Here is a 26,676-nt window from a genome sequence, read left to right on the forward strand (position 1 = left end):
TATTGCCTCAAAATTAGTAAAATTCAATTTTTTGTCTCTCCCATTTTTCTTCTATGTCACGATAAATAATATTCACTTAATTTGACATAGTCGCAGCCAACCAATAACTGGAAAAATAATTTTTTTTCATATTTAAGTCAATCAATAACATATATTGAATTAGTATAGTTCACCAACACCTCTAGGATTTTATTATGCCCTTTTACTAGAGTTCTATTTGTTTCTTTCTAATATAAAATAACCTTTTACCTCATCAAAAAATAGAATCACTACATTTGATAAGAACAAAGTTAGAAAATTTCCGACGGAATTAGCCACGGAAAATATTCCGTCGGTAATTTCCGTGGCAAATCCGTGGCAAATTCCGTTGGAATTATTTGCGACGGAATTTCTCACGGAATTTGCCATGGATTTGCCACGGAAATTACCGACGGAATAATTTCCGTGGGTAATTCCGTCGGAAAAAAAATTACCGACGGAATTTATTCCGTCGGTAAATTCCGTGGCAAATCCGTCGGAAATTTTGAGACGGAATTTTGGACGGAATTTGCCACGGATTTTTGTGACGGAATCAATTCCGTGGGTAAGTCCGTCGGTAATTCAGTGTTTTCTTGTAGTGCATAGTGAACTAAAATTTGAATCTCCACTAAAATAGGTGCCCATATTTAGTATAAGGCAGTACCTCGAATAAAACTGTCTCTAATAAGATGATACCTATGTGTACGGGAAAAAAAGGGGAAAGAAACCTTTGCAGGATTGTGGAGGATGTGCAACCCTATGATTATGTAATTCTTGTCTGATCATGGAATCTTACATAGTCAGCTAACTAACTTACACTGTTTCATTGTCAAAATGTAGTGCAATGTTTCTGTGTAGTTTTTTTTCCCCCTTTGAAGGTAAACTTGATAATATTTTGCTGGTGAAACTGATAGTTCAAATATTCTTTCTGCACAATGGTGGTGGATCATTGGGTCAGATGACTGGATTCCAAAACCATGGTCCCACTCCCATGAACTTTTCCGAAAAACCGTATATTTGGTTCTGGGTTAATTGGGCTATTTTGGGTTTGGGTTGCAAAATTTCATAACAGTTTGTCGATTCTTTTTTCTTATTTTGGGTAATCATAAAAAGCTTAGGATATCAAAATCTAAGTATTTGGAAAATTCCCAGTCATATGAACGGATATATCTATTCTAATTTGGTGGGGGTGGAAAATAGATTCCCAAACCCTTAAATTTAAAACGAAGTGCGTTAAAAAAGGGCTTGGGCTTACTAGAGCAATACTGGGTCCAGCGCAAAACAACCCAACAATGCACCAGGCCTATTTTATGATATTATCTCTGGTCTTTAATATAAGAACTTTTTTTACTTTTATTTTGATCATAAATATTAGACTCAATTTACTTTATCTATCATATTTATACATTTTTTTTAAATATAGTCCTTTTAGTAATGGTAGTTCTAACTAATATATTTGATTGGTAAATATATTTTAGGAAAGACAATACTTATTTATCACAAATAACTAATTTAACTGATTTTCTTAATCTACTTAAGTTAGTCAACTAGCTTTTACACTAAGTACAGGAGATAGTATAAAGAAACACAAATGAAAATAGAGAAAACTAGTAGTAGAAAGGAATGTCGATGATGAGTCCATGACAGTTCAAAGCACACGATTCCATCCGCACCACCCCTTGAATCTCCAAGCATGATCATTCTGAAAAGGTCCAACATTAAGAGAAAATCACCTTTACAAACACACCCGCAGCATCTTCTCCAATAAGTAACACCACCATGAGACATTGGTCGATCATGATGTCTCACGATACCTGCATCCTTCAGGATGTTGAAAGAAACTCCGGTATAAAAAGAATACATATAGTTTATCTTACACAAGTACGTTTGCATCTACTAAACTTTCTAGGCCTCTTTATGTAACGATTTAGAACACTTTTTTCAAGACCTAAATATAAGAAACAATTACATATCCTGCGCATTGATTGAAATATTTTTTACTCATAGCTTAGCTAATGTCATCAAATACAAAGCCAAAATGTCAAACAGTCAATAGGAGCATTTTTTTTAAGAAAAATAAATCTCAAATATTTATTTAGTTACTTGTTTCTTATTAAAAAAAAGTCTGGAAGGAGTATTTTTAAAAGTGTATAATAATTTTGTATTATTAAAATGCGTAGTATAATTTTTTTTGCCGGGGCTCACCTTTAATTTGCATATGAATCAGAGCTACTCTGCTTTGTTGTCTTTTCTTTAAGTTTAAAGAAATGTTATTTTCAGATGGGTTTGATAATTTATAAAAATTATTTATTATTTAGTGTTTTTATAAAAAATAGAAATTATTTTTTGGCCAACAAAGAAACTACTTCATGTGTATAAATTAATACGAGAATTTTAACCTAGGCAACAACATAAAGCAACCTGATAACCCTTAGAATTATAAATTTTATGAGTTATTTTAATCCAACAAATACAGTCCATCTATGTTTTGATTTTAACGAAACAATGTCTAGCCTAATGTTGCCATTGGTTTGCTTCTTGGAATTGGTAATCTGATCTCACAGTACTTAGCTTGAAAGGAATCATGATTAAAAAAGCAGTTTACAAAGAACCGCAAACGCTTAAAAGCAATTTTTTTTGCTAGAATATATAATAATTCTTAAAAAAAAATTATACACTATTACTAGTATATCACGTCGTTAATATAAGACCTAGTTAATTAATTTAAAAAATTAAAAAATTATTTAATTATGACATACATTATATAATTTTTCTAAAAGACTTGTGTATATTATTAGATTATATATCAGTTTATAAACCAAATAAAGTAATTTGGAGAAAAATAATAAATATAATATTTTAAAAACCAGAAGTAATATTATTATTAGACTATTAAGTATTACCGTGCTTAATTAGAATTAGAAATGCTTTAACCAACATGCTTTGCTTGGCATCACATACTATTTTGTCATGAAAAGTTACTTTTAATCCAATCATGTGATGTTTGGAATTTTTTTTTAATCAAAAGTTAAGTTGAAACAACTGTTTATGTTTTTATTCCCCTTCGGTTAATGTGTAAACTTATTCTGCAAGTTTTAGTGTAGGAGTGTTGAACATTCAAAAGTTTTTTTAGATGTAAATTTGTTTTGAAAGTTTAAAATCATAATAATATTGTCAATATTATTTTTAAAAAATTAACATTAATCATTAAAACAGTAACGTTGACTGTCAATATTTTTAACTGTAAAAAATAATATTGTTATAGTTTTAAATTTTAGGGATGAATTTGCATCCAAAAATATTTTCAAGTGCTCAAAGTTCCTATGAGAAAACTTACGAGGCAAATTTACATTATAACCTTTTTTTGTTTAAACGTAAATTACGTTAATATATATCCAGCTTCAGGTCCAACGCTTCTGTTCTTTTTTAGCCGTTGGATTCAAACAAAACCGGTGAAAATTCACCGAAAATGCTAAAACCTCAAAGCAAACTTGCAACTTGCATATATGGCCTAGGCGTCGAGGTCATGTGGAACTCATTATCAAAACTTTGGCGACCCAATTATCACACGTGCTGAAGATATTCATCATTCGAAGAAAGAGATCTCTTTGTCAAAAGAATATAATATGAATCATATTGGTTTTTAACGAATGCCTCTCGTTGTTGATTAATTACATACTAAACGTGTTGGTAATTCTTTCCCTCCCGTACCTTTTATAAACTCTAATTAATTAATTCTTTCAAGTAAGTTAAAAAAGTTAGTTAAGATTATTTGTTGGTAAGTTAAAAATTTTTATTGTTAGTTCGGAAAAAAATAATGTTTTAAAAAATGATATACTAATATGGATATTTTATTTGGAAAAATATTTTAAATTTGGGAGACAAAATGATTTGATATCTTATATTTATGATTAAATTTAACCCACAACTATCTTATATATTAAAGACCTGAGGTAGTATTATATATAAAACATACATAATATCCTTATAAGAAGGATAAGGACAGGAGGTTATATCATTAATACTACCTCCGATCTTTAATATAAAAATTAGTTGGGGTTGAATTTGATTTTAAATATAATATCTCAATTTACTTTATTTCTCTCTCTTTTTTTTCTCACAATGTATCTAATTGTAAGGGGTTCCCATCAAGAGATAACTTCAATCATCCAATATATATAATTAAAGAAGATATTACAGGAAGACTATAACAAATATTTATGATAAAAAAACCAACTTAACTAATTTTTTAAATATCTTTAAATGAGTTACCTAACTCTTATTTTAAGGATCGAATGCAGTAGTTGATTTAAACACATTAATTAAATGTTATAAACATAAAATATATTTAAGAAACGTATTGCTGACAATATTGTTAAATTTTCAAGTTGACTCTTCAAATTTAATGTTTTTACATTGTTAGCTTATAAATTTGTGCCACTTTCTCTTCAAGTCAGTACTAAATTTTTGGATTTGATTATATCTAGTGACTTTATATCCAAATTTCATATAAATTTCTTTGTTCAATATGGTAAATTATGTAAGTTGATAAATTTAATTTCAATTATTTAGATTTCAAATATATTTAAATAAAATTGTTTTCATTTTTATATTTTAATTATTTAATTTTATACTTTTAATATCAATTTATTAATAAAAGTAAATTGTTATGAGTTTACCATCGGATTTACATCTTTATCACAAATTTGCTTAAACTCGTGACAATCTTAGTTGCTGAAAAAAATGTGTTATTGACAAGAAGAGAATATGTTATTATTATCACTATTTCTATCATACTCTTCTAGTCTTATTTATAAAACAGAAAGAGAAAAATTTTTGATCTTATTTATAGGACAGAGAGAGAAAATTTTCATATAAATGTATAACTTTACCCTTCATTTATTATTGTGTCGACTTTGTTCTCATGAAATATATTGTATATTAAATAAGGACAAATTTGGAAAGTTGTTGAATTTTAAATCAAAGTTGATGAAATTTAAGGTTTTTATTGTTCTATATAAAATATGTTAAAAGTGACTTATAAATAGGACTAAAAGAATATATAACAACCGAGTGACTTGATGTTGATTGATTAGAACAGAAAAATTTTGGTAACCTCGCAATATTATGGTACAATAATCATTTTGATGGTTGATTTTAAACACAATAATCCATCATTGAAGTTAATCTAATAATTACAGCATAACTGCAAACGATGGTGATTACTTATAGAAGTTAATCGTATTTTTTCTATTAACTAAGATAAATTAGAGCTGGAATGTTATTCCATAGCACCCCCACCCCATCGGTTAATTAGCGTCATGTGCATGGCTAGAAATACTTCACATTACTATATCTGAACTCATTAATAATGATCCTTCATATTTACTCCTCTGATCCTTAATATAAAACTCATTTAACTAATTTGATTACATTAAGGAAGTTAGGTAAGTTAGTTAATTATAAGAAATGTGACACGTTTTTCCTAAAATACCATAATCATTTTTCTTAATATCCCTTCTTCCTCTTCTACTTGATTATGATTGAGGGAGTATTCATATGGGTAATTTAGAAAAAATTGACAAATATGAAAAATGGGTCTTATATTTAGGACCAAAACCAACTCAACAATTAGGTCATATATTGAGAACCGGAGGAGTATTATTTTTAAACTAATTTATTAAACTTATAAATTGATATATAATCTAATACTATTGAAGAATATTTTAAGAAAATCATGTCACATCATTTATAACAATTAACTGATTTTCTTAATTTACTCAAATTAAATTAACTCCTATATATATTTATGAAGTAATAATTGTAGGGTGTGTGTATATATAGTGGAAAAACGATATTCAAACAATTATATTATTCAATCAACATACCTAGTAAATTAAAACTACAAGAAATCCCATTATTTATAAGTTGAGGACATTTCAACCTGCTATCCGGAGTTTCGTGCGTACACGGAAATCATTTCTATCTTTTATGTTTTTAATATAAGAACTGCTTAATTAGTTTTGATAGATTAAATTAGTTTAATTATTATTTGTGATAAATATGAATCAGCTTTTCTAAAGTACCTTTTTTAGTTATGACTATCATTAGATGAAAACTCTCTCATTATGTGTAATCAATAGGGATAATTTGAAGAATGAATTGTAAATTTAAAAAAATAAATTGAGGTCTTATATTTAAAATCAAATACCTATTAACCTAGCTATTATATTACATACTGAAGACGGTAGCTTGCACGAGAAAAACAATGCTTGAGCGCTCATGCGAATTTCTTGAATATAACGGAGATGAATTTTGGTTATATATATGAATTTCTTAACCTTAGATTTATCAATAAATCTTGTAGGGTTTTGGAATCCTTTCTTATGTGGTGAAAGGCTCAACATATTGTATGTCATTTTCAACTATTGGATCATTGATTCCTTACTAGTGTAAAAGTTATTCAATTCGCTCTATAGCCTCTGATTTCGGTATTTTTTTTTTGGCTTCTTTATTCTTTATTATAAGCTTGTAACTTTGGTTGTTTGGTTCGTTACTTGTATTTACTTGTGCATTCGATTGAAACTCTCTTACAACCTAATTTGATTATAGAGGAGCTAGTTTTCTTTAGTTTAGATTATCTGTGGTTTTTACCCTTGCAACGAGGGGGTTTTTTACATTAAAATCTTTGGTGTCTCTTGTATTATTTAACCTTTGCCATATATTTGTTTTGTTTTTTTAGAGATTCTTATAAATAGTGAAAAAATATTTTTCTGTATATAACTCATAAGCTTAAGTTGTGTGTTTGTCTAATCAAATATAAAGAACATAAATATCAGAGACCCGAGCATCAATTATTAATTTGACCATGAAATGAAAATGGGTTAATATAATCTTTAGTTCATCAAGTTTTTTCTCATTTTAGTTTTGGTCTATCAAATTTCAAATCATAGGTTTTGATCTCTCAAAAGGTAAAATGATTCAAATTTTTACTGAATTATAGGGAGTAATATTTTAAATGAGATAAAACTTAAAGGACCAAAACATATGATTTGAAATTTGAGGAACCAAAACTAAAATGAAAATAAACTTGAGGGATCAAAAATTATATTAACCCAATGAAAATCAATAATATCATGTAAAGAGGAAACTTTTTAATTTTGATTGCTAAGTTGAACTACTAAGAGAGAGGAGAAAACAGATAATTATTACATTCGGGATTATTAGGAAAACTACATATTTGGTCTTTCAAATTTATTGTCACCTTTGTGTAATGAAAAATGCTATCTTAACACTTTAAAATATAGTGTCTCTGCAATTAAATTTGCACATATTTTGTTAAATGATGTCAAGAATTAAGACTGTTCATCTGTCTCATCCCGTCTATCCTGGTGGCAATAGGACAAAAGCAGGACTAGACAAGATGGAAGTCAGGACAGGACGGGACATGAGATGGCATTGTCCCGTGCCATCTTGTCGCAGGATATATATTCATATATATTTTCTTAATTTTTGTTATACATTATTTTTGTTTATCTATTCTAACAATGAAAAAATAGATATTAGGTTTTTTTTAAAAAAAAAGTAAATAGAAGTCACATCTTTAAATAAGCTTTTTATTTTGATGTTTAAAAAAAAAAGAAAAAATGTTTTTAAAAAATGTAATTTAAATAAGTTTCAATCAATAAGATATGATAATATATTTTTGTTAACATATGATTAGACTAAATTGGAATTAAGGATAATGGCTTCCACATGTAATATTTACTTTGAGAAATTTTCAAACATGAAAAAGAAGAACAAGTTCAAGTAATCCATCTCTACTTGTCAAAACTAAAAAATAGCACAACTATTTTGCTAGTTAAATCAAATATTCACTACTATTACTTAATTATTTATTATTTGAATATTTAAAACTATATTTAGAAGGGAATAGAACTTCGGTGAATTACTTTTATTGCAGAAAAGTTAAAATCAAAATGGTGATACAATTTTTTTTTGTTGGAAATTAAAAAAAAATTTCCCTCGGGACATCCTGGTGATGGCTTGGAACCGAGACTGTTTCGGGATGGGACAAAATTGTTCTGGTTTCGTCTCATCTCACGAGCACCCCTACCAAAAATGTTAAGATTAAGCAGTTAAACATACACTTTATAAAATTAATGGATCAAATTGAAACTTGACATAAATTCAAAAAACCAAACATATATTTTAGTACATAAAAAATATATATTTCAGAGATCTGGCTTAAATTACTAATTTGACCATGAAAATCAATAATGTCATGTAAGGAATCTTTTTTATGTCGAAAGCTTGGTTGAATTAAGAGGAGAAAACATATAATGATCAATAGTATTTAATAAATATATAATTTTTCTAATTCTATCATAACTCACTTCTAACATGTTTCATTAAAAAAATCTTTAAACTGAACAAATTTTTAATTTTAACCTTATTTTAAATATACACTTTCCAAAAAAAATCGTAATTTACATAATAATAAATAAAAAATATAATAGTTCATTTATACTAAAAATTTAATAATATAACTTTATAAATACTATCTTTTTCTTATAAACAGGTACATTTGAGTTCATTTCAAGCATTACTTACACGTTTGTGTCCTTTTCAGTACTATTGATTTTGACTACACATTATACTTCACGATGTACCAAATATGCATCATATAAAGGTGCACAATATATAAAGCACACGCACAACATGAGCCACACATCTATGGATCCAGATAGTGTTTATCTGCACTCATTCCTAATTATTAGTGGTTCTCAACTTGTTGATCCATCGTGCATTTTAGTTCGCTGTGAAGTTATTAGTGGATTGTGCATCTTCGTCTCCATGACCATACAACTAAAAATCTCACCGTCCACCTCTTCGGTTCATGGAAGAGGCAGCTTCCCTAATATCCCAAATGCGTGGGAGTTTGTGGTATCCACGAGATGAGGTTCTAAAAATCTATTTCAATTATTTTTAGCCCTACAAACAAACCTTCCAGGCTGACGAGTAAATGATGAATTAAAGTAAACTAATCAAAAAAGAAAATAGTAATAGTTAGTAATATGAATTTAAGCTATGCATTTAAATATAAAATCGATATTATGATTGTATTGTGTTAATAATCAGTCATATAATGTAATATGTTCTACATAATTACCTGACAATTATCTTTCTACATTCTGGAATTAAGTTTTACCTCATAGTTTTGCACCTAATTCTTATCATGAAATTGTACATATATAATGACTGGTACATAATTAATATTGAATACAAGGTTGTATCAGAAAAAAATATTGAAGACAAGGAAGATAAATATACAAAATGATTTTAAATTATATAAAACATACAAAACCTAGAGTCGCAAAAACAAAATGATGATGATGATGATGATGATGATCAATCATAGAATACAATATGCTCTACAAAATCGTATATCTAACAATTATCTCTCGGCAGTTTGTAATGTTTCACTCTCCTAATTTTGTTTTTTTAATCATTAGATTCCAGATAAAATAAAACAAATCCTAGTATCTTACAGTTATGAAATAGCGTAATTTTGTTTTTGTTTTTGTTATTTTTGTGTTTTGATTTATTTTCTTTAAAAAATTATTTAAAAAAAACACAAAATTGCCCTGTTTTCATGATTACAAGATACCAAAATATATTTCATTTTATCTAAGAAACTAGCTAATTATCAAAAGAAAGAAGAACAAATAAATCATTAAAAGGGTGGAGCATCGGTAAAGAGTATTACCTCCCCCACAACAACCCCCCCACCAAAAAAAAAACCTATACTAAAATCCCTAAACATTATAGTATTGAAGAAGATAAAGAAGAGAAAAAAGAATCAATTGTTGCAATGAAATATGTTTCTCCTAAAAGAAGGTTTCTTCATATTTTAATATATGAATAGAATGCTAGATGCAAACTTCAATCCTTAATATAAAAGTTAGTTAACTAATTTAAGTAGGTTAAAAAGTTTGTTAAGTTAGTTATTTATAATAAATATGTTTTATCTTTTCTAAAATACTTTTGCTAATCATATATGTTAGCTAGAATTACCATTAAATAAAACCTTCAACATGTACAATTATTATAAGGATTGTTTAAAAAAAAGAATAAATATAAAAGATAAAATAGAATGAAGTTTTATATTTAATTAAGATCAAATTAAAAGTCAAACTAACTCTTTATTAAGAATATGAGATATTACTTATATAAAAAAAAAAAAGAAAAGAATGAGATATTACTTCTTAAACACATCCAAAGCCAAAAAGGTTATGGTCATGGATGCTGATTAGGTCACATCAAGACTTGCTTAAACAACAACGCGAACTCTCATTTCACAAAAGAAGTCAGGCGTGACCGCATAGATCCATGGCCTCATAATTTTGCAGCATGAATCTCTCCTGTAGACGAGAGAATGCGTGTTCTATCCTACTTACTTTTTCTATGCTTAATATAGGATTTAATTTTTAAGTTAATTTTGATTCTAAATATAAGATCTATTTTTCATATTTATTAATTTTTTCTAAATTACCTCTATGGATACTCCGTCAACCATAATCAAATAAGTGAGGAAGAGAGGATATTAAGAAAGATGACTATGGTGTTTTAGGAAAAACATATTGTATTTCTTATAATTAACTAACTTACCTAACTTCTTTAATCTAATCAAATTAGTTAAATATGTCTTATATTAAGGATCGGGAGAGTATAATTTTAATCTTTGAGTAAAATATTTTAACTATCCATCTACTTTAGGAAAAATTTCAAAAAAATAATTGTCAAATTTTAAAATTCTAAATCACGAATTACTAAAAATTTGTGTTGTCATTTGCTCTTCGAATATAGTTATTTTCTTTACGAGTGTATTAACTAATACTGATTTAAATTTTTAAAATTCAACAATCATTTTTTGGGGATTTTTTTCTTTATTTTATCTAAATTATAGAAATCTCATATCTATTTTGAAAATGTATATAAACTTTCTTTGAAATTAAAATACATGTTACACAAACCTTCCTTGTATATTCGAGATTTTATTTCTATCTATCCTACCGTTAGGTGACCATCAAGTTTGACTTTTAAACTTCTGTCTTGACCAAAATACCCCTCTTCAACATAAAAGTTATTTAAATATTTATATTTATCAAAAAAAAATTTTTGATACGACGAAAAATAATTTTGATACATGTAGTTTCAAATTTTTAATATGCAATAAAGTTTATTAATTTTGATTATATTATTAAATTTCATAATTTTAATTTTCACCGCATAACGAAACTTATTTATTTAGGTTTCTTTTAAATTCTAGAAAATATATTAAATAAATATTTTTATCATATAATATAAATTGTCTAATTTTGAGAGACTATAGAAATCATTTAAATTTGTGATTTAACATTTTTAAATAAAATTTTATTAAAAATATTTATAACATATTTATTCTATTATATATTTATTCAAAGAATTAATCAAATTTCCATTCAAGGTTTTTATGTGCACATTAACTAAATTAATTAATTTTTCATCCTAATATGATAAAAATACTAAATAAATGACTATTTGTAAAAATAAAAAATAAAATTAAGAAAAAGAAATTTTTTTTAAAGAAAAGATTGTAAAAAAAGACCTTACAAATTGAAAAACTGCATACAGGGACTGTTCATAAAATTGTTGTTATTTACTTATCAATATTGTCAAAGCCTATACTAATGTCGTAATAGATCCTTATTTGTAATTTTTCTATTTCTAAGATCTTTTTTTGTTATTTTTCTGAAATTTTAAATTCTTCAAAAAATTTTAGCCAAAATTTAGGGATTTAGCATTATGAAGGAAAAATTAGTATATAAATCATATTTTAATATAAATTTTAATTTAAAAAGTATCTTTTTAGAATGTTCTTAATGGAGTTAACGATTTAGACTTAAGTGTATGTTTTCAAAATAGAAGAAAGGTTGGTGTAATTAGAGCGAAATACAAAGGAGGTCAAAGTGTTTTACTCTTAATCTTTTAGCATCTATTCTTCGACTTCAATATGTATATAGTAGTATATGGTTAAGATACAAATTTATTTCAAAAGTTTTCACTTAGGAGTATTAGGTACCCAAAAGTTTTGTTGGGTGCAAATTTACCCTCCAAAAGTTTAAAATTATAGCATATTACCTCATACTATTAAAAAGATTAACATTGACTGTATATATTTTTAACAATAGGGGTAATGTTGCTATAATTTTATACTTTTGAGATAAATTTGCATTCAAAAAGAATTCTGGATATAGGCTACTAAATGAAAACTTTCAGGTAATGCATATATATATGCGCTCTATGTCTCTCTCTCTCTCTCTCTCTCTTGTGGGGACTAAGTACGAATCACACAATTACACTAAAAGCATATTTGAAATCATGTTAAAAAACACTAACAAATATAATTCTTCTCATATACTTATTTCGTATCCTGTAAATCATAACTGAAAAGCTACTTACAAATTATTTCAAATGGGTCTTAAAAGTGATAATCGTTGATTTTTCTTTGGGGGCCACTTAATACATATGGTACACAATTTTGTGTGACCAAAACGTGAACTGGACCACTTATTCCATTGATGTTGAGCCAACGAAGCAAAATCCATTGGTAGGGTGTACCGGCCACATTTGTGCTTGTTAAGAAAACTGGGGAAAAGGACCTTAGTCGAGTAGTCTTGGAACTGAACTGTTTACAACTATATACTATTATTATATATTATTTTAGAGTTTTTTTTTTTTGCCACAGGTGTGAACTATTTTGATTGAATTTTAATAGTTTAAATTTATATATGTGCTTTTCAAATAAATTTATAATAATAATTCTATAAAATATTACACGTGCGTGAAGCACCAAAATGTTAATCTAATGGTAATAAAAGGGGAAAAAAAGAGAGGGTAGATAGAGACCCCTTCCCATCGGTCCCTTCCCAAAAAAATATTTGGGATATTTGGTAAATTTAACCAAATTGTCGGTGGTTATTTTCACTTCCCACCAGCCTACACCTGACATCTTTCATCTTTGTACCGAAAATCTAGTGAATAAAACCAATGTTTCAGTCCAAACAAATGAACGAAATGATCTAGTGATCTTAATACTACCTCCAATCTTAAATATGAGAGTTAGTTAGTTAATCTGAGTAGATTAAAGAAATAAGTTAAATTAATTATTTATAATAAATAGGTGTTGTCTTTCTTAAAATATCTTTACTAATCAAGTTTATTGGGTAGAACTACCATCATTAAAAGAACCATCTTGAAAAAAATAGATAAATGAGAAACAAAGTAGATTGCAATCTTTTATTTAGAACCAAATTAAAAATCAAACAGATTTTATATTAAAAATTAAAAGTAGTATATTTAAACCGTACATCAATACACAGGGGACAACATTTGGGAATTTTCATTCCATTATTCAAACATTAATTATTTTGCACATTATATATATATATATATCACTTTTCACATCAATTTACATATATTTCAACGTAAGGCTCACATCTTCTGTTGGTTGTTATTGTGGAGTTGTTGAGCCATGGTACGTTTAAGTGCTCCATGAAACAGCTTGTGTTTGTAGACGATGTCCACATCTTCATCTCCACGGGCACTGCAATTAACAACCACCTTCCCTCCCTTTGGTAAAGTCGGAAACAATTTCCCCAATATCCCAAACGCGTGTGATGCCTCCAACGATGCATATATCCCTTCCAATCTGCATACTCTTTCATATGCTGCAACAACAACAAAATTTCTTTGTTACCATACATCTTTTAGGACATATATGAGATTTATGCTTATTTAATTAGTAGTCTACTTATTTTAAGCTCATTCCGGACCTTTTAGATCTATGTAATAGGAATAAATAGCATTCATTACCATCAAGTATTTTTTTTTTTTTTACAGAACTTAATATCCTAAACCAGTACTCCTTCCATCTCTTATTATAAGATCTTTTTAACTAAATTGCGCAGTTTAGAAAAACAGTTAAAATTAGTTAAAAGCAATTAATACGTAGCAAATATAATTTTTTTTCTAAATATACCTCTATATATAAATAACTAAATGTGAGAGAGTAATTAATAGTGAGATAAATAAAGAAAGAGAATGTATTAAATGTATTAAATTAGGCATAAAATAAGTAATAATATATTAAATGTTCAAATAAATTCAAAGAGGGTCTTATAAAAAGAGATAAACCCATTAAAAAAATTGAATCTTATAATAGGAGACGGAATAATATATGAAGTATTTTAAAGTGTTTTTCCAATAGCACATATTGAGTATCTTAAGTTTGGGATGCTCGTTGCTGCCAGAGGGTAAAATTATACCAACAAATTACTTTAGGATTCTATGCATGTAATGTATTGTGATCCCTAATGCATACTTGCATATTTATAGATTATCATATTCATCCATTGTGATCTGAAATACATGTTGAAACGAGTATTACAGTGCATGGATAAGAATAGGATTTAGAAGGTCATATATGCAAACCATCAAGAGCTTCTTGGTCTGTTACTGAGTAGAACTCGGCACGCCCTATTTCTTTCAGAAAGCTCAGCTCTGGACCAACCGCTGGGTACTGCATCCTGGTTATTCACAAGACAGGCATGTTAGAAAGATTGAAATTTGTATCTTTTTGTTATATATAGTTCTTGTAAAATTTGAAGGAAGTTTAAAGTTTATTATTTTGGCCGTCCGATGAACTTAATTACCCGACGGCGACGGAGTATGGTTCAATAGTCTGGCCATCCCCATCCTGAAGAAGATAGGTCATGGCTCCATGATAAACGCCCACTTCTCCCTTACTCAAAGTCGACGCGTGTCTTCCACTCTCCAACCCGAAACCTCCGGCCTCTACTCCGACCAACCTCACGTCCGAATCTCCGATGAACTCGTGAAACAACCCCAACGCGTTTGACCCTGTGCCCACGCACGCCACCAGCGCGTCAGGTTTCCCTCCCCATTTTTCCAAAGCTTGCCTCCTCGTTTCTCTCCCTATTACCGACTGGAAGTGTCGGACCAAGGTGGGACATGGGTGGGGTCCCACCGCTGTACCTGTCATGTGATAGCTTTCTTCCATGTTCCCTACCCAACTCCTCAAAGCCTCGGATGCTGCATCTTTGAATTGCCCATCAACCCCTTCAACCTGATTATACAGGAAACATCGTATCACGCTTCAGCACAAGGAAAATAGAAGGAAGAAAAGAAAAAAAAAGAAGAAGCAATAAGCTCGTTTTTAAAAAATTAAAATAATAAAGTTAAAATTTTTTAATTAATTTCAATCATTTTATATCATATTTTTTTAATTAAGATTTTGTAATCTCACTTTTCTAATTTTTTAAAACAAGCTCGTTAAAGTTTTTTCTCACTTTTTTTCCTATTCATTTTTCTTGTAACAAACATACACAACAATTAAAGTATCGAGTTTTTTTAAATTATGAACAGTTAGTACTTAATTAGTACGCACCTGAGCACCCAACAAAGTCATCAATTGAACATTGGATAGTTGTTGTTCCATGTCTTTAGCGGCCATGAAGATTTTGCAGTCCAATCCCAGTTTTGCGCATGCGGAGGCGGTAGCTATCCCGTGGTGACCGGAGGCGGTGGCTGTCAAGACGAGTTTCCGGCCGATGCGCTTGGCGATCATGGCCTGAGCAATCGCGTTGTTCATCTTGTGAGAGCCACCGTGACAAAGATCTTCTCTCTTGAGGAATATCTCAGCTCCTTCGCCGCCATTTTTGCTCTTGTAGAACTCTGTCAACCTCCGAGCATGATACAGAGGTGTTTCTCTCCCAATGTAGTCTCTGAGTGCCTCCTCTAGCTCTTCCTACACACACAATATATCTTCTTCATTGTTGGACTAGCTAGACTGATATATCATGAGTATAATATATTTCAAACTTGTGTTCTAGGCAGTTTTATTAGATAATTATATATAGGATATAAGAATTTAATAACCTGAAAGTCTTCATCGTGAAGAACTTCTGCAAACACAGCTTCAAGCTGGTCGAGACAAGCAATAAGAGTCTCACCTACAAACTTGCCTCCAAATTTACCAAACTTTCCAGCTGAATTGGGTTGGGTCCTTTGGACCTGAAGGGATCTTTCCAAGAAGAAAGGCCTCTTGCTGGAGACCAGTGAAGAGGTCATCAATTCAGGCAACTTAGACGTCCTCGAACTTTCCTGAGGAGTAGTTACCTCAGCAGCTTGAGCTTGAGCCCTTCCCGAGGTCTGCATTTTGGCCACTCTTCTCTTATCTGTTAATTTCTCACTGCTACTGACGAAGGCATTCTTTTGGCTACTAACCACAGAACCATGAAGTTTGGATGCCATCATTTTGCAGGGTTTGTGTGAATGTATTGGATCTGTGAACGAGAGAGGACTAGAGAGTTGAGAGAAATTATGGATATTGTGTTGAAATGATTACCTTTATATAGTAAAGGGTCGAGTTTGAAAGTTGACAAGATATTATTAAATACTAGCTCTCTGTGTTTTTAATTATAAGACCTCGTAGACTACAAATAAAATCTTATAATTAATACCGGAGCTGATATAACTAATGTTAGGGATGGGACACGTTTATATCATGTGTTGGTTTCAATATAGCACTTTAATCCACGTCGTGTGAGATTCTAGGTTGTAGCTCAAACCTTGATGATAGTCAAACTTACACGTCATTACGAACCTCTAGATGCTATATTGTTAAGTTTGATGAGTCATGTATGAGCTAGTAACTTTTTAATATTTGAATTTGATTTGAAATTTGTTTTGGATTAATACTATTTTTAATCTTTAAAATTTTACCTGGTTTTGGTTTTTTATTTCTGAAATTTAAATTTAGTGGTTTTAGTACTTGAAGTTTAACTTTATTTTAACCCACCAGAGTTTTATTTTCTTTTTGATTCTTAGAATAATATTTTTGCTCCCTAAAACAAAGTTTCAAATTTTAGAGATTAAATCAAAATGAGGCCGAATTTTATGGATTAAATATAATATTAACCCAACTTTTTTGAATTTTAATAAGAATTTTCAGTTTTTTCTAATTTAAAATTTGTGCAAATATATAACTCCCATATACACAGTTAGTATATGTCTTTTTTGCCTGTGAACACATTAGTCTATGTTGTTTTATCCTAGTGGAGAATAATATACCATCTCCGGTTCTTAATATAAAAGTTAGTAGAACAGTTAGATTTTGTCTTAAATATAATATTTTAATTCATTTTATCTCTCATAAGAGGTTCTTACCATATTATAATATACTCTTCTAATCCTAAATATAAGACTCATTTTGTAGTGCAATTTACACTACGAAATGGGTTTTATATTTATGACCGAAGGGAGTAATACAAATGATTAAAGAGGATAATTCAAAGAGGCCAACATATATTTGTAACAACTAACCAACTTTATCCATTTTTTTAATATTCTCAAATTAGTTATCTAGCTTTTGTATTAAAAACCAAACATAATATTACTCCTCCAATTCTTAATATAAGATCCATTTAATTAATTTAATTAGATTAAAAAAGTTAGGTAAGTTAGTTAATTATAAAAAAATTGATACATTTTTTCTAAAATACCATAATCATCTTTCTTAATACCCCCTCTCCCTCTTCTACTTGATTATGGTTGAGGGAGTATCCATAGGGGTAATTTAGAGAAAATTGATAAATATGCGAAATAGGTCTTATATTTAGGACCAAAACTAATTAAAAAATTGGGTCCTATATTAAGGACCGGAGGAGTATTTTTCACCTATTTCATAAAGCTTTATCAGACAATTAGTCTATGTGTTATATGTAAGCCTCTAGACGGCTAGCAAGACCATATGATGATCAGGATGGACTAAATTACACATAACAAATATTGAGTCATGTATGTATAAGTAAGAAATAGCCAAAAGATTAATTAGTGACAGCTAGATAAGTGAATTTTATGACAAATGAGTAGTTGGAAATTGAAAATTACATTATAAACTTAAATATTTTTTGAAAATCAAAACTCCTGAAATTGCAGTTGTTTTGATTCGACCTTTGTAATTTATTTTTCAAAAAACTTTATCAAGTAGCTAGCTGGAATTAACTAATTCTTTTGGATTTAACTGTCACTTTCCCTATATAAGTAACTTTGATTTTGAACCTCTAAATTTGATGAGAAACTTTTTAAATTTTTACATTTGTGCGTGTGTACACACGTGTACCCCATACAAACAATTAGTATGTTATTCCCAATTGATCGAGCATAATATATTATTTATCACATACCCTATTCACTTTTTTTAATCGATATAACTTCCTTTGTTTTGGACCGAAATCGATATAACTTTCTTAATTGAGTTTTGTGCAAATAATCTTATCTTTTCTACATTACGGGCAAATAAATATCTGTCAAATTACATTCTGCTAATGAAATAATAGAAAATTAGTTATAGACAAAATGAATTGAATTCTTATAATTAGCTTTTTATATTATGAATGTAATGTTGATACTCCATGAATATGTCCAATTAAGGTTGTGGTGGTGGTTGTTGATAAGATCACATCGATCGAGAACCTGAGAGCGTTAGATTACTATCGAAAAGAATATGAAAACAACAAAAGACGGGGTATCCTCTTTCGTGAAATTGAAGGTTTCTGTTTCTTTTTGAGACAAAGTAGGAATCAGTCACAACAGTACTGTCAAATGCTTGGCCACTTCAAATGAAATAAGACCCGTTTAGAATAGCTTATAAGTAGCTTTTCAATCGTGATTTACGAAATACGAGGTAAATATGTGAGAGAAGTTTTGTCTCAACTTATGTGAAATATGCTTGTAAGTGATTTCAATCGTGATGACAAACAAAAACATAGACAATAACGATAAGTTTTTTATATTTTGTGTTGGGACCCTAATGAGAAGGTGTCATTGTTTGGACTGCACTGAAACATATATAGCGCACAAGATTTTAACTTGGGAGAATTGCAATTAGATGTCAAAGAAGGAATTTAATTACTCTAAATTCTATTAACAATTTAAGAGCATGTAATAATAAGTTTTAGTATAAAAAATAACAGCTGATTTATACTGTTCACTTATTAGTAAGAGTTTTTAGTAATTAAATTCTTTTCTTAGAAACTCATGATACTTCTCCATTTTAATTTGCGAACGAGGAAATTGAGTAAAACATTGATGGCGGCACCATGCGCCCACCTTTGGCTGATGTTTAGGCAATCAAACAAATGGCGACAGCTTCACGTCTGGTGGGAGAAATTCTCGTATACTCTTTTATCTTTTATTGTCACGTCATCCATGCTCTGTCCAATGAAAATATTGAACGTGTTTTTTTTTTCCCCTCACAGTTCTCGTGGCGCAAAAATTTCTCTTGATTGATTTTTTCCCCCTTCATGATCCATTGTGATAAAAATCTGTGAGACCCACCAAAAAAAAAAAAAAAAAGCTCGAGCATTTCTTTTTGAGAGAGCATAGATGACGTGGCATTCCAAGAGCATACAATAATTTTTCCTTCGGGTTATTGATCAATCATCCCCACCGGCCATTCCTAGATATAACTAGGAACAGGCAATTACCCGGGATTTGAGTTAGTAAAAAAGTTTGTTTTAGTTTTAAATGTAAGATTTTAATTCATTTTATTTCACAAATCTATACCACTCCAGTAATTTTTATAAGTTACTTTTAACTCACTCATTCTCATATATCAAAGAATATATTAAATTGATAAAATTTTTCAAATTTAGTCTTATTAAAGTTTTTTCTTTCCCTGCATTGACAAAGCATCCTCACCTTTCTCTCTACTTTCTTACTTTTTCTAATGAGAATTAAATAAAGATGAGATTGAAAAAAAATCATTAAATACCCTACAAGTACCAGTAACTTGTAATAAAAATTTCTAATGAGAATTAAATAAAGATGAGATTGAAAAAAAAATCATTAAATACCCTACAAGTACTAGTAACTTGTAATAAAAACTAGAGTGGTAATTCTTTTCTTAAACAATCTTATTGATTGCATATATTAGTGAGGATAGTTATGTTTGTCATATAGAGGATTAAAAGCTATTTAAAGAAACCAAGACATATTTATTATAAACATAACCAAATTAATTTTTATAAACTAATTATTCTAGACCCTACATTCAGGATCAGAAGGAGTGTATACCATTGGCCAAGGATCCTTAGGCCTAATGACATGATGCTCATTCTTAGTGGTATTAGCTTGTGAGTTAAATTGATGTTACGTAATTTCTATGTTAAACATGATTTTTTAGTCTAATTAGTTTTTTTTTTGTCCTGAAGCTTCCCAATTCTATCACAAAGATGCACTAAATTAACTTAGTCATGTGCATATATATTTTTTTTAAAAATTTTAGAGATAGAAACTAGAAGGTAATGAAAGTAGATTGTTATATCAGATGCTCACAATCACAAACAAGGCTTGATCGTCATGTTACTCTAATAAATTGGAACAAGATATTAATTTCAGTTTGGCACAACAAATGCTTGAGCAGTGAAGTGAAAGGTAATGAACTAATTTCTTGTTCCACTCAGCTCCAAGACACCAGAGTTCATATTTCGACTAAAGATAATTTATTTGTGGATATATAAGACATTAATGATGGATCATGATATCCAGCAAAAAAAAACAGAGAAGAAAAAAAATAAAAGCAACAAAAAGAAAAACGGACAACGATTGATCAAGCCCAGGCCATTTTTTTCCCAATAAATCACAAGTGGAAGGATAGACTGTTTGAGACACTATTAGATTCTAAATGTATACACTTCTCACATGAGGTCTTTGGGAGGAAAGTAAATTTGGATTGCAAAATCAGGGTTTGGGGACTCTACCATCTAAACATGTCAATTTTTTTGCAAAATCACTTTTTGATTGAAAACCATAGTTTGGGGGGAAAAAAAAACCAAATGCCATAATAATTTTTTGCAAAATCACTTTTGAATTGAAAACCATGGTTTGGGTTTTCCACAAGTGACTTTTTTGTTTTTGTTTTTTAAAGGTATAAAACCATGATTTGGGATATAAAAATTATTTAAATCTTATATTTTTTTAAAATATATATATATATATATATATGCACATATCAATCATTTCCTCTTATCCTTAATATAAGATAAGAACTAGATATCTAAATGGTCAATATTAAAAAAATTAGTTAAATTAGTTATTTTTAATAAATAGGTATTGTATTTATTAAAATACTTGTTAATTATGTGCATTGAGACTACTATTTAATGAAATCTTTAACATGTGTAGGTTAATATGAACACTATTTTGAAAAAAATAAATAAATATTGTAAGATAAAGTAGATTGGAGTCTTATTTAGAATCAAATTGAATATCCAATTAGTTCTTATATTAAAGACATAAGGTAATATTAATTAATTATATTTTTTCATATATCATTGTTGATTATTTAAAAATTTATTATTTCAAACAAAATTATAAATTAAAATCTATTTTTTATGTAATTATCATATTAACTTTTTTTTGGCATGTGGAAAAAAGTGATTCTAATAACAACTATTTAAATATTCTCAATTTATCAAAATCATTTTTTTTCACAAAATCTATTCTCAAAATAATTTTTTTTACTTTATCCATTTTTTTTCAAAAGCTATGTTTTAAATTATGATTTGTTTTTATCCAAATACCCTTCAACACAGATTCGTGAAACAAGTGGGCATTTTTCGTAATAAAAAATGACAAAACCAATTGATTGCTTTAGGATTTTTCTCTTCACCATCAGCTTTTTGTTAATAACAGTAACACGGAAAATATAAATACAACTACAATGGCATACGATTAATTATGAAAACAATGTGCTGGTCCAAAAAAAATTATGAAAACAATGTTTTAATATTTTATTTGAATTAGACATGTTTAAATATAATATGCTACATCTAGTCCTTAATATAAGAATTAGTTAACACTTTAATTTGAATATATTAAGGAAATCAATTTAGTTATTTGTAGTAAATAGATGTTGTCTTCTCTAAAATACCTTTACTAATTATGTGTCATAGCTAGAACTATCATTTGATAAATCTTTTAACATGTGCAGCTATTATAAGGACTATTTTTAAAAAAAATGAATAAATATAAGAAATAAAATAGATTGAGGTTTTATATTTAGAACCAATATATTTGGTTAAAGAAGATTTTGATCAGGTAGATCCTGGAACCTTGATAAGGGCCTGGAAATTTTCATAATTCAAAAAACACTAACAAAAAAACTACCTCCGTCTCTAAATATGGGAATTAAATAAAAATTTAATGAAGTTCTAAATATAAGATCTCAATCCATTTTGTCTTCCATATTTATTTATTTTTTATCAAAGTACTAATAGTCCTTATGGTGATTACACATACTAAATGATTTTCATTCTAATACACATAATTAATAAGAATATTTTTTATAAAAAAAACAACACCTATTCATTATTAATTATGAAAAATTGATTTTGTGTACCACTGAGCATTTGGATCAACTGGTAAGGGATTGTTTCGGCTTAACCAAAGGTCATGGGTTCAATCCTTTAGGTAGTAGCTGCCCATGGATTAATCTGGTTTGTAATTGTAATTTTCTAAGAGGTTGGCTAGAACACGGGGTGAAGTAATTCAAAAAAAAAAAGATTTTGTGTTACATAAAATACATATGTGAAAGAAATTGATCGATTATGAAGTATTTTTTAATCTGCTACATGAAATAACTATATTAAAAAAAAGAGTTTTTGTTTCGTAAAATGTAAATATGCTTGTTGAAACTGTTACGAACAGCTTCTAAACCACAAAGGAATTTCAATGGCTTTTTTCCATGCTTTTAGTATGGGTTAAGTTCTCGCTAACCAAAAACCCTACGGAGCTAGTTTTTTGCCATTTATTATTATTTCCTATTTTCCATTCATTACTCTTCTCAACCAGTAGATCAAATTTTAACAAGTTCAGATTCAATATGTTACAAAATTATTATTGAAATATAGAATATAAAGAGTAAATAAATAAATTTAAACTGCTAAAAAATTATTGCCAAATTTGATTTAATGGTTGAGATGAATAGTGAAAAAAAATGGAGGAAAAAGAAAATTAAGAGAAGCCAACTCTGAACTGCTAGCGAACCTTTAAGATTTTATTTTTCATTAAAGGAGTAAGTGCTAACCACCTGAGATTACATGGGAGACTGAATTCATAACCTCCTATTTATAAAAGAGCTTTCATATTATTAAGATATAATATTATTAGTGTAAATGTATTTGGATTTTCTCTCTCAGTTGCAAATTGAATGAGGGGTGAACCAATGTTCAAATTCTCATAAAAAGAAGTGTCTTCGTTTAGTACTTGATAGTATCTCGAATATGATTATCTATCTATGCACAGCTAAGGAAAAAAAAAATTGAATGAGGTAGGCCTTGCATACATGGGTCTTGTTCATTAAGCCATGCTTCTTCAAGGCAGCCCAACAAAAGGTTCCATCTGCACATAAATATTATTGCGCTTGGTTTAAAAACAAGACCTTATTGAAGATGCCATCTACAAATAATCAATGTGGGACCCTCATTTAAACCAAAAAAACAAAAATTATCATCATTTTTGTCATTGACAATATCAACTGTATTTTTTAATTTAAATATCAATAGTATTAATATCAGTATTATCAATATAAATATAATATACATGAAATGTTATATTGGTTGAAAATTATGAATGTTATGACTTGTTTTTCAAACTTTATGTGAGGCCTCACCTATTTAAATTATAAAAAGTTGCACCGTCGTTGTTCTTTAACACAAGGAAGTTCATCTTTAACAGCAAAAGGCTCAACTGTTTGTGTATAAAGGTGGTTAAGAAAGAATGCTAATAACATAATATAAGAGTAGGGAATAACGAATATCAAGGGCTTTACTAATTAAGAAAAATCAGGGAAAGTGCCAATCCCAAATGAGAATATGAGTTGCAAATAATATGATAATTAAATGTCTTATAATGCGAAACAAAAACTACCATAGTTACCGACTCTTTTTCTAGCAACATTTTTTTAGACTTAAGTGTCATTAAATTGATCTTTTTGAAACCTAAGTTTTATTGCTCAAAAAGAATCGGACGTCATAATTGGGGGGGGGGGGGGAACAAGGCTAAGTGACTAAATATGATAACCATAAAATGAGTTTAACAAAGTTGTGACAACATATAGCAAGTTTCTTCTTAATAAAGCTACTTAAGATAAATTGGTTGCAAATTCAGAAAGCAAAAGAATACACAAGAAACTTCAATAATTTCCATGAATTAAGTAACAGGAATTTGATTATAAGTTAGCAACTTCATGAATTGTACTCAGCTAAACATAAAACAATGCTAAACAGTAAAGTCAAAATTCCAATTTATTTTGACAGGTAGTGTCAATAGTGTTGGTCTTGACGAACACAGAGACATAACAGGTGCTCAAACTTGTGGCTTTCTTCTTGATGATCTTCAAGATCTTAACTTTACCTTGTAAAGTGCTTGCTGATGTAAAATTCAAAACCCCTTTATTAAAATAATCATCACGAAAATTCCCATTCTTCAACACTTCATCTGCCTGAACTGCCAAACTCGTGCTCACATTTAGCTCTCCATGATCTGGAACTGTGTCACCATTGATCGGAGCTTCACCCACCAAACTTCCTCTATAGCTAACAGTAGCTGTGCTGTCCTGGTAAGTAAAACTTCCATGGTTTCGATTCTTCACTGTGGCCACTACGCCTAATGTCACATTCAGTTCTAATTTTGAATCAGGGGACGCTACAAAAACGAACCCTTCAAGCTTCACTGGTTGTATGATGATAATAGGTTCTTTAGGCTTGAAGACTGTGAGGAACAAGACGACCAAAACCACCACAAGAAGAATAACAACAATGGCTGTCACCCCACAACATATTTTTTGGCGTCTGGAACACCGTATTACACAAGCCATTGTGATTTTCAGAAATGGGTTATGGAAAATTCAAGGGAAGTATGGAATTATATATGGGTGGTGGGGGTGGTGATGATGATGCAGAATTTTGGAGGATCCTATGAATATTTTGGAGAAACTGTAGTTGTTATTGTAGTTGCAGACACTGGTAAAAGATTTGGATTTTCTATGACATTGAGAGGTTTAGTTATTTAGATTATAATGAGAAATTTGTTTGTGATATTTAATTTGCAAATGGAGATGAAAACTATGAATGAACAAGACGGCTGCAGGCATTGAGATTTGTCCTCTTCTTGTTTTTGCAGCTACTTGGGTGGGCTCTGTTCCTCTACGATGAAGAAGCCCTACGATTTTCCCCTCTTCTGAGCAAATTTATCACACAAAGTGGATGGTTTTCTGTATTGTGTAGAATTTGATGAATGAATTGCACTATTTGTACTGGACCACTAATAATGCATTGTTCTTAGCTCTGACCTAATTTAACCTTCAATCTAGTCTTATAAATATCTTATCTAATGACTTTTTAGGTTTTTCTTTTCCTTTTAAATAGGAATAGTGTTAAATTATTTTCTAAAATTTTAATTGAGATGAACAAATTGTTCTATATATCATATTATAACATACATAAGGTCATACTCCCTTCATTCCTAATTATAGTATTTTAGAAAGTGCAGTGTTGCTATATATAATACAGTAGTTTACAAGCTTTTAGAAGTAATTTATAATTTTTTTTTACGAAGTACCCCTAATCAATGGATAAAGAGACTTGGCCTATCTTGGAATAAAGTTGAGACAATCATAAATGTTAATCCAAGGAAAAATGGAAGATGGGGAAAAAAAATTCTCAAGGCATAAATTAGTTAAAATTATTTTATTGGTAAGTGTAATTTAGGTAATTTTATCTTATAAAAAGGCACACAGGAAGTATTAGCTATGCTTATATTCCTAATTTATATTGTCAACCGGGTAGGTTGAAAAGACTAAACCATGACAAACCAAATAAACTAAAGAGGAACATTTCTAAATCTCATCTATTTTAGGTGAAGGTTGAATAGGTGGAACGGTTCAGGTAAAATAATTTCTATGTTCTGTAGCAAAAAAAAAATTTCCTATGTTATCTGTTAATTTATTATATATTAATTAAGATTCCATATTTGGCATGAAAGTTTTAAAAACTGAGAGTAGGGAAAATTGGATTGGAAGCAGAACTGCCACTCAATAGCATATTAATGGGCAGAAATAGTACAATTTTCCTGCAAATTATATGTTCCGTTCAGATTAATAAATTGTGCAAGGAAAGAATGCTCTCATTATAACTTGTTTCATATAAATAGACCCAGAGTTAGTAATTAATTTAAGCTACAGTTTGTAGGAATTCATTCCAAATTAATACACATCACACATACAACAAATGTTCACATATAAATACCATAGAAACTTGATTCACAAATTTCATCCTACAAAGAAAACACCATGGATCAGAGAACTAGCTGGGTGCGGATTGCAGCTTTGCAGGTGTCAATACATCAGAAGGAAGATATTTAGCTTTCCAAGTGGATCCCATTCGAATGTCATAACTCATAAGTACAAGGAAACTGATTGTTACATGAGCATCTCTCAGTTCTTACTTCTGTCCTTTAATCTGCAAAAAC

At 29.2% G+C, this 26,676-nt stretch overlaps 2 protein-coding genes across 2 annotated transcripts; both read right to left on the minus strand.

Annotated features, from left to right (window-relative positions):
- Positions 1 to 13,516: 13,516 nt before the first annotated feature.
- Positions 13,517 to 16,320, minus strand: LOC114760986 (tryptophan synthase beta chain 1-like). Its single transcript, XM_028950300.1, has 5 exons — positions 16,021 to 16,320; positions 15,530 to 15,889; positions 14,775 to 15,208; positions 14,554 to 14,648; positions 13,517 to 13,790 (listed from the first exon to the last, which is right to left on the minus strand). Exons 1-5 carry the CDS (start codon positions 16,297 to 16,299, stop codon positions 13,555 to 13,557), a joined length of 1,404 nt encoding a protein of 467 aa, XP_028806133.1. The 5' UTR covers positions 16,300 to 16,320; the 3' UTR covers positions 13,517 to 13,554.
- Positions 16,321 to 24,439: 8,119 nt separating this feature from the next.
- On the minus strand, positions 24,440 to 25,024 carry LOC114760988 (late embryogenesis abundant protein At1g64065-like). Its single transcript, XM_028950302.1, has one exon. It carries the CDS (start codon positions 25,022 to 25,024, stop codon positions 24,440 to 24,442), a length of 585 nt encoding a protein of 194 aa, XP_028806135.1.
- Positions 25,025 to 26,676: the final 1,652 nt, after the last annotated feature.

Source organism: Neltuma alba, unplaced genomic scaffold (assembly GCF_004799145.2).
Source record: "Neltuma alba isolate B1F8T4 unplaced genomic scaffold, ASM479914v2 tig00011065_pilon, whole genome shotgun sequence".
Classification (NCBI taxonomy): Eukaryota; Viridiplantae; Streptophyta; class Magnoliopsida; order Fabales; family Fabaceae; genus Neltuma; species Neltuma alba.

Excerpts from the sequence above, each read along its gene's own strand:
- LOC114760986 (XM_028950300.1), bottom strand. The coding sequence starts at position 16,299 with ATGCAGACCTCGGGAAGGGCTCAAGCTCAAGCTGCTGAGGTAACTACT. Across the intron at positions 15,890-16,020 it reads TTCACGATGAAGACTTTCAG|GAAGAGCTAGAGGAGGCACT; the intron begins GTTATTAAATTC and ends TTGTGTGTGTAG. Across the intron at positions 15,209-15,529 it reads TGACTTTGTTGGGTGCTCAG|GTTGAAGGGGTTGATGGGCA; the intron begins GTGCGTACTAAT and ends CTGTATAATCAG.
- LOC114760988 (XM_028950302.1), bottom strand. The coding sequence starts at position 25,024 with ATGGCTTGTGTAATACGGTGTTCCAGACGCCAAAAAATATGTTGTGGG.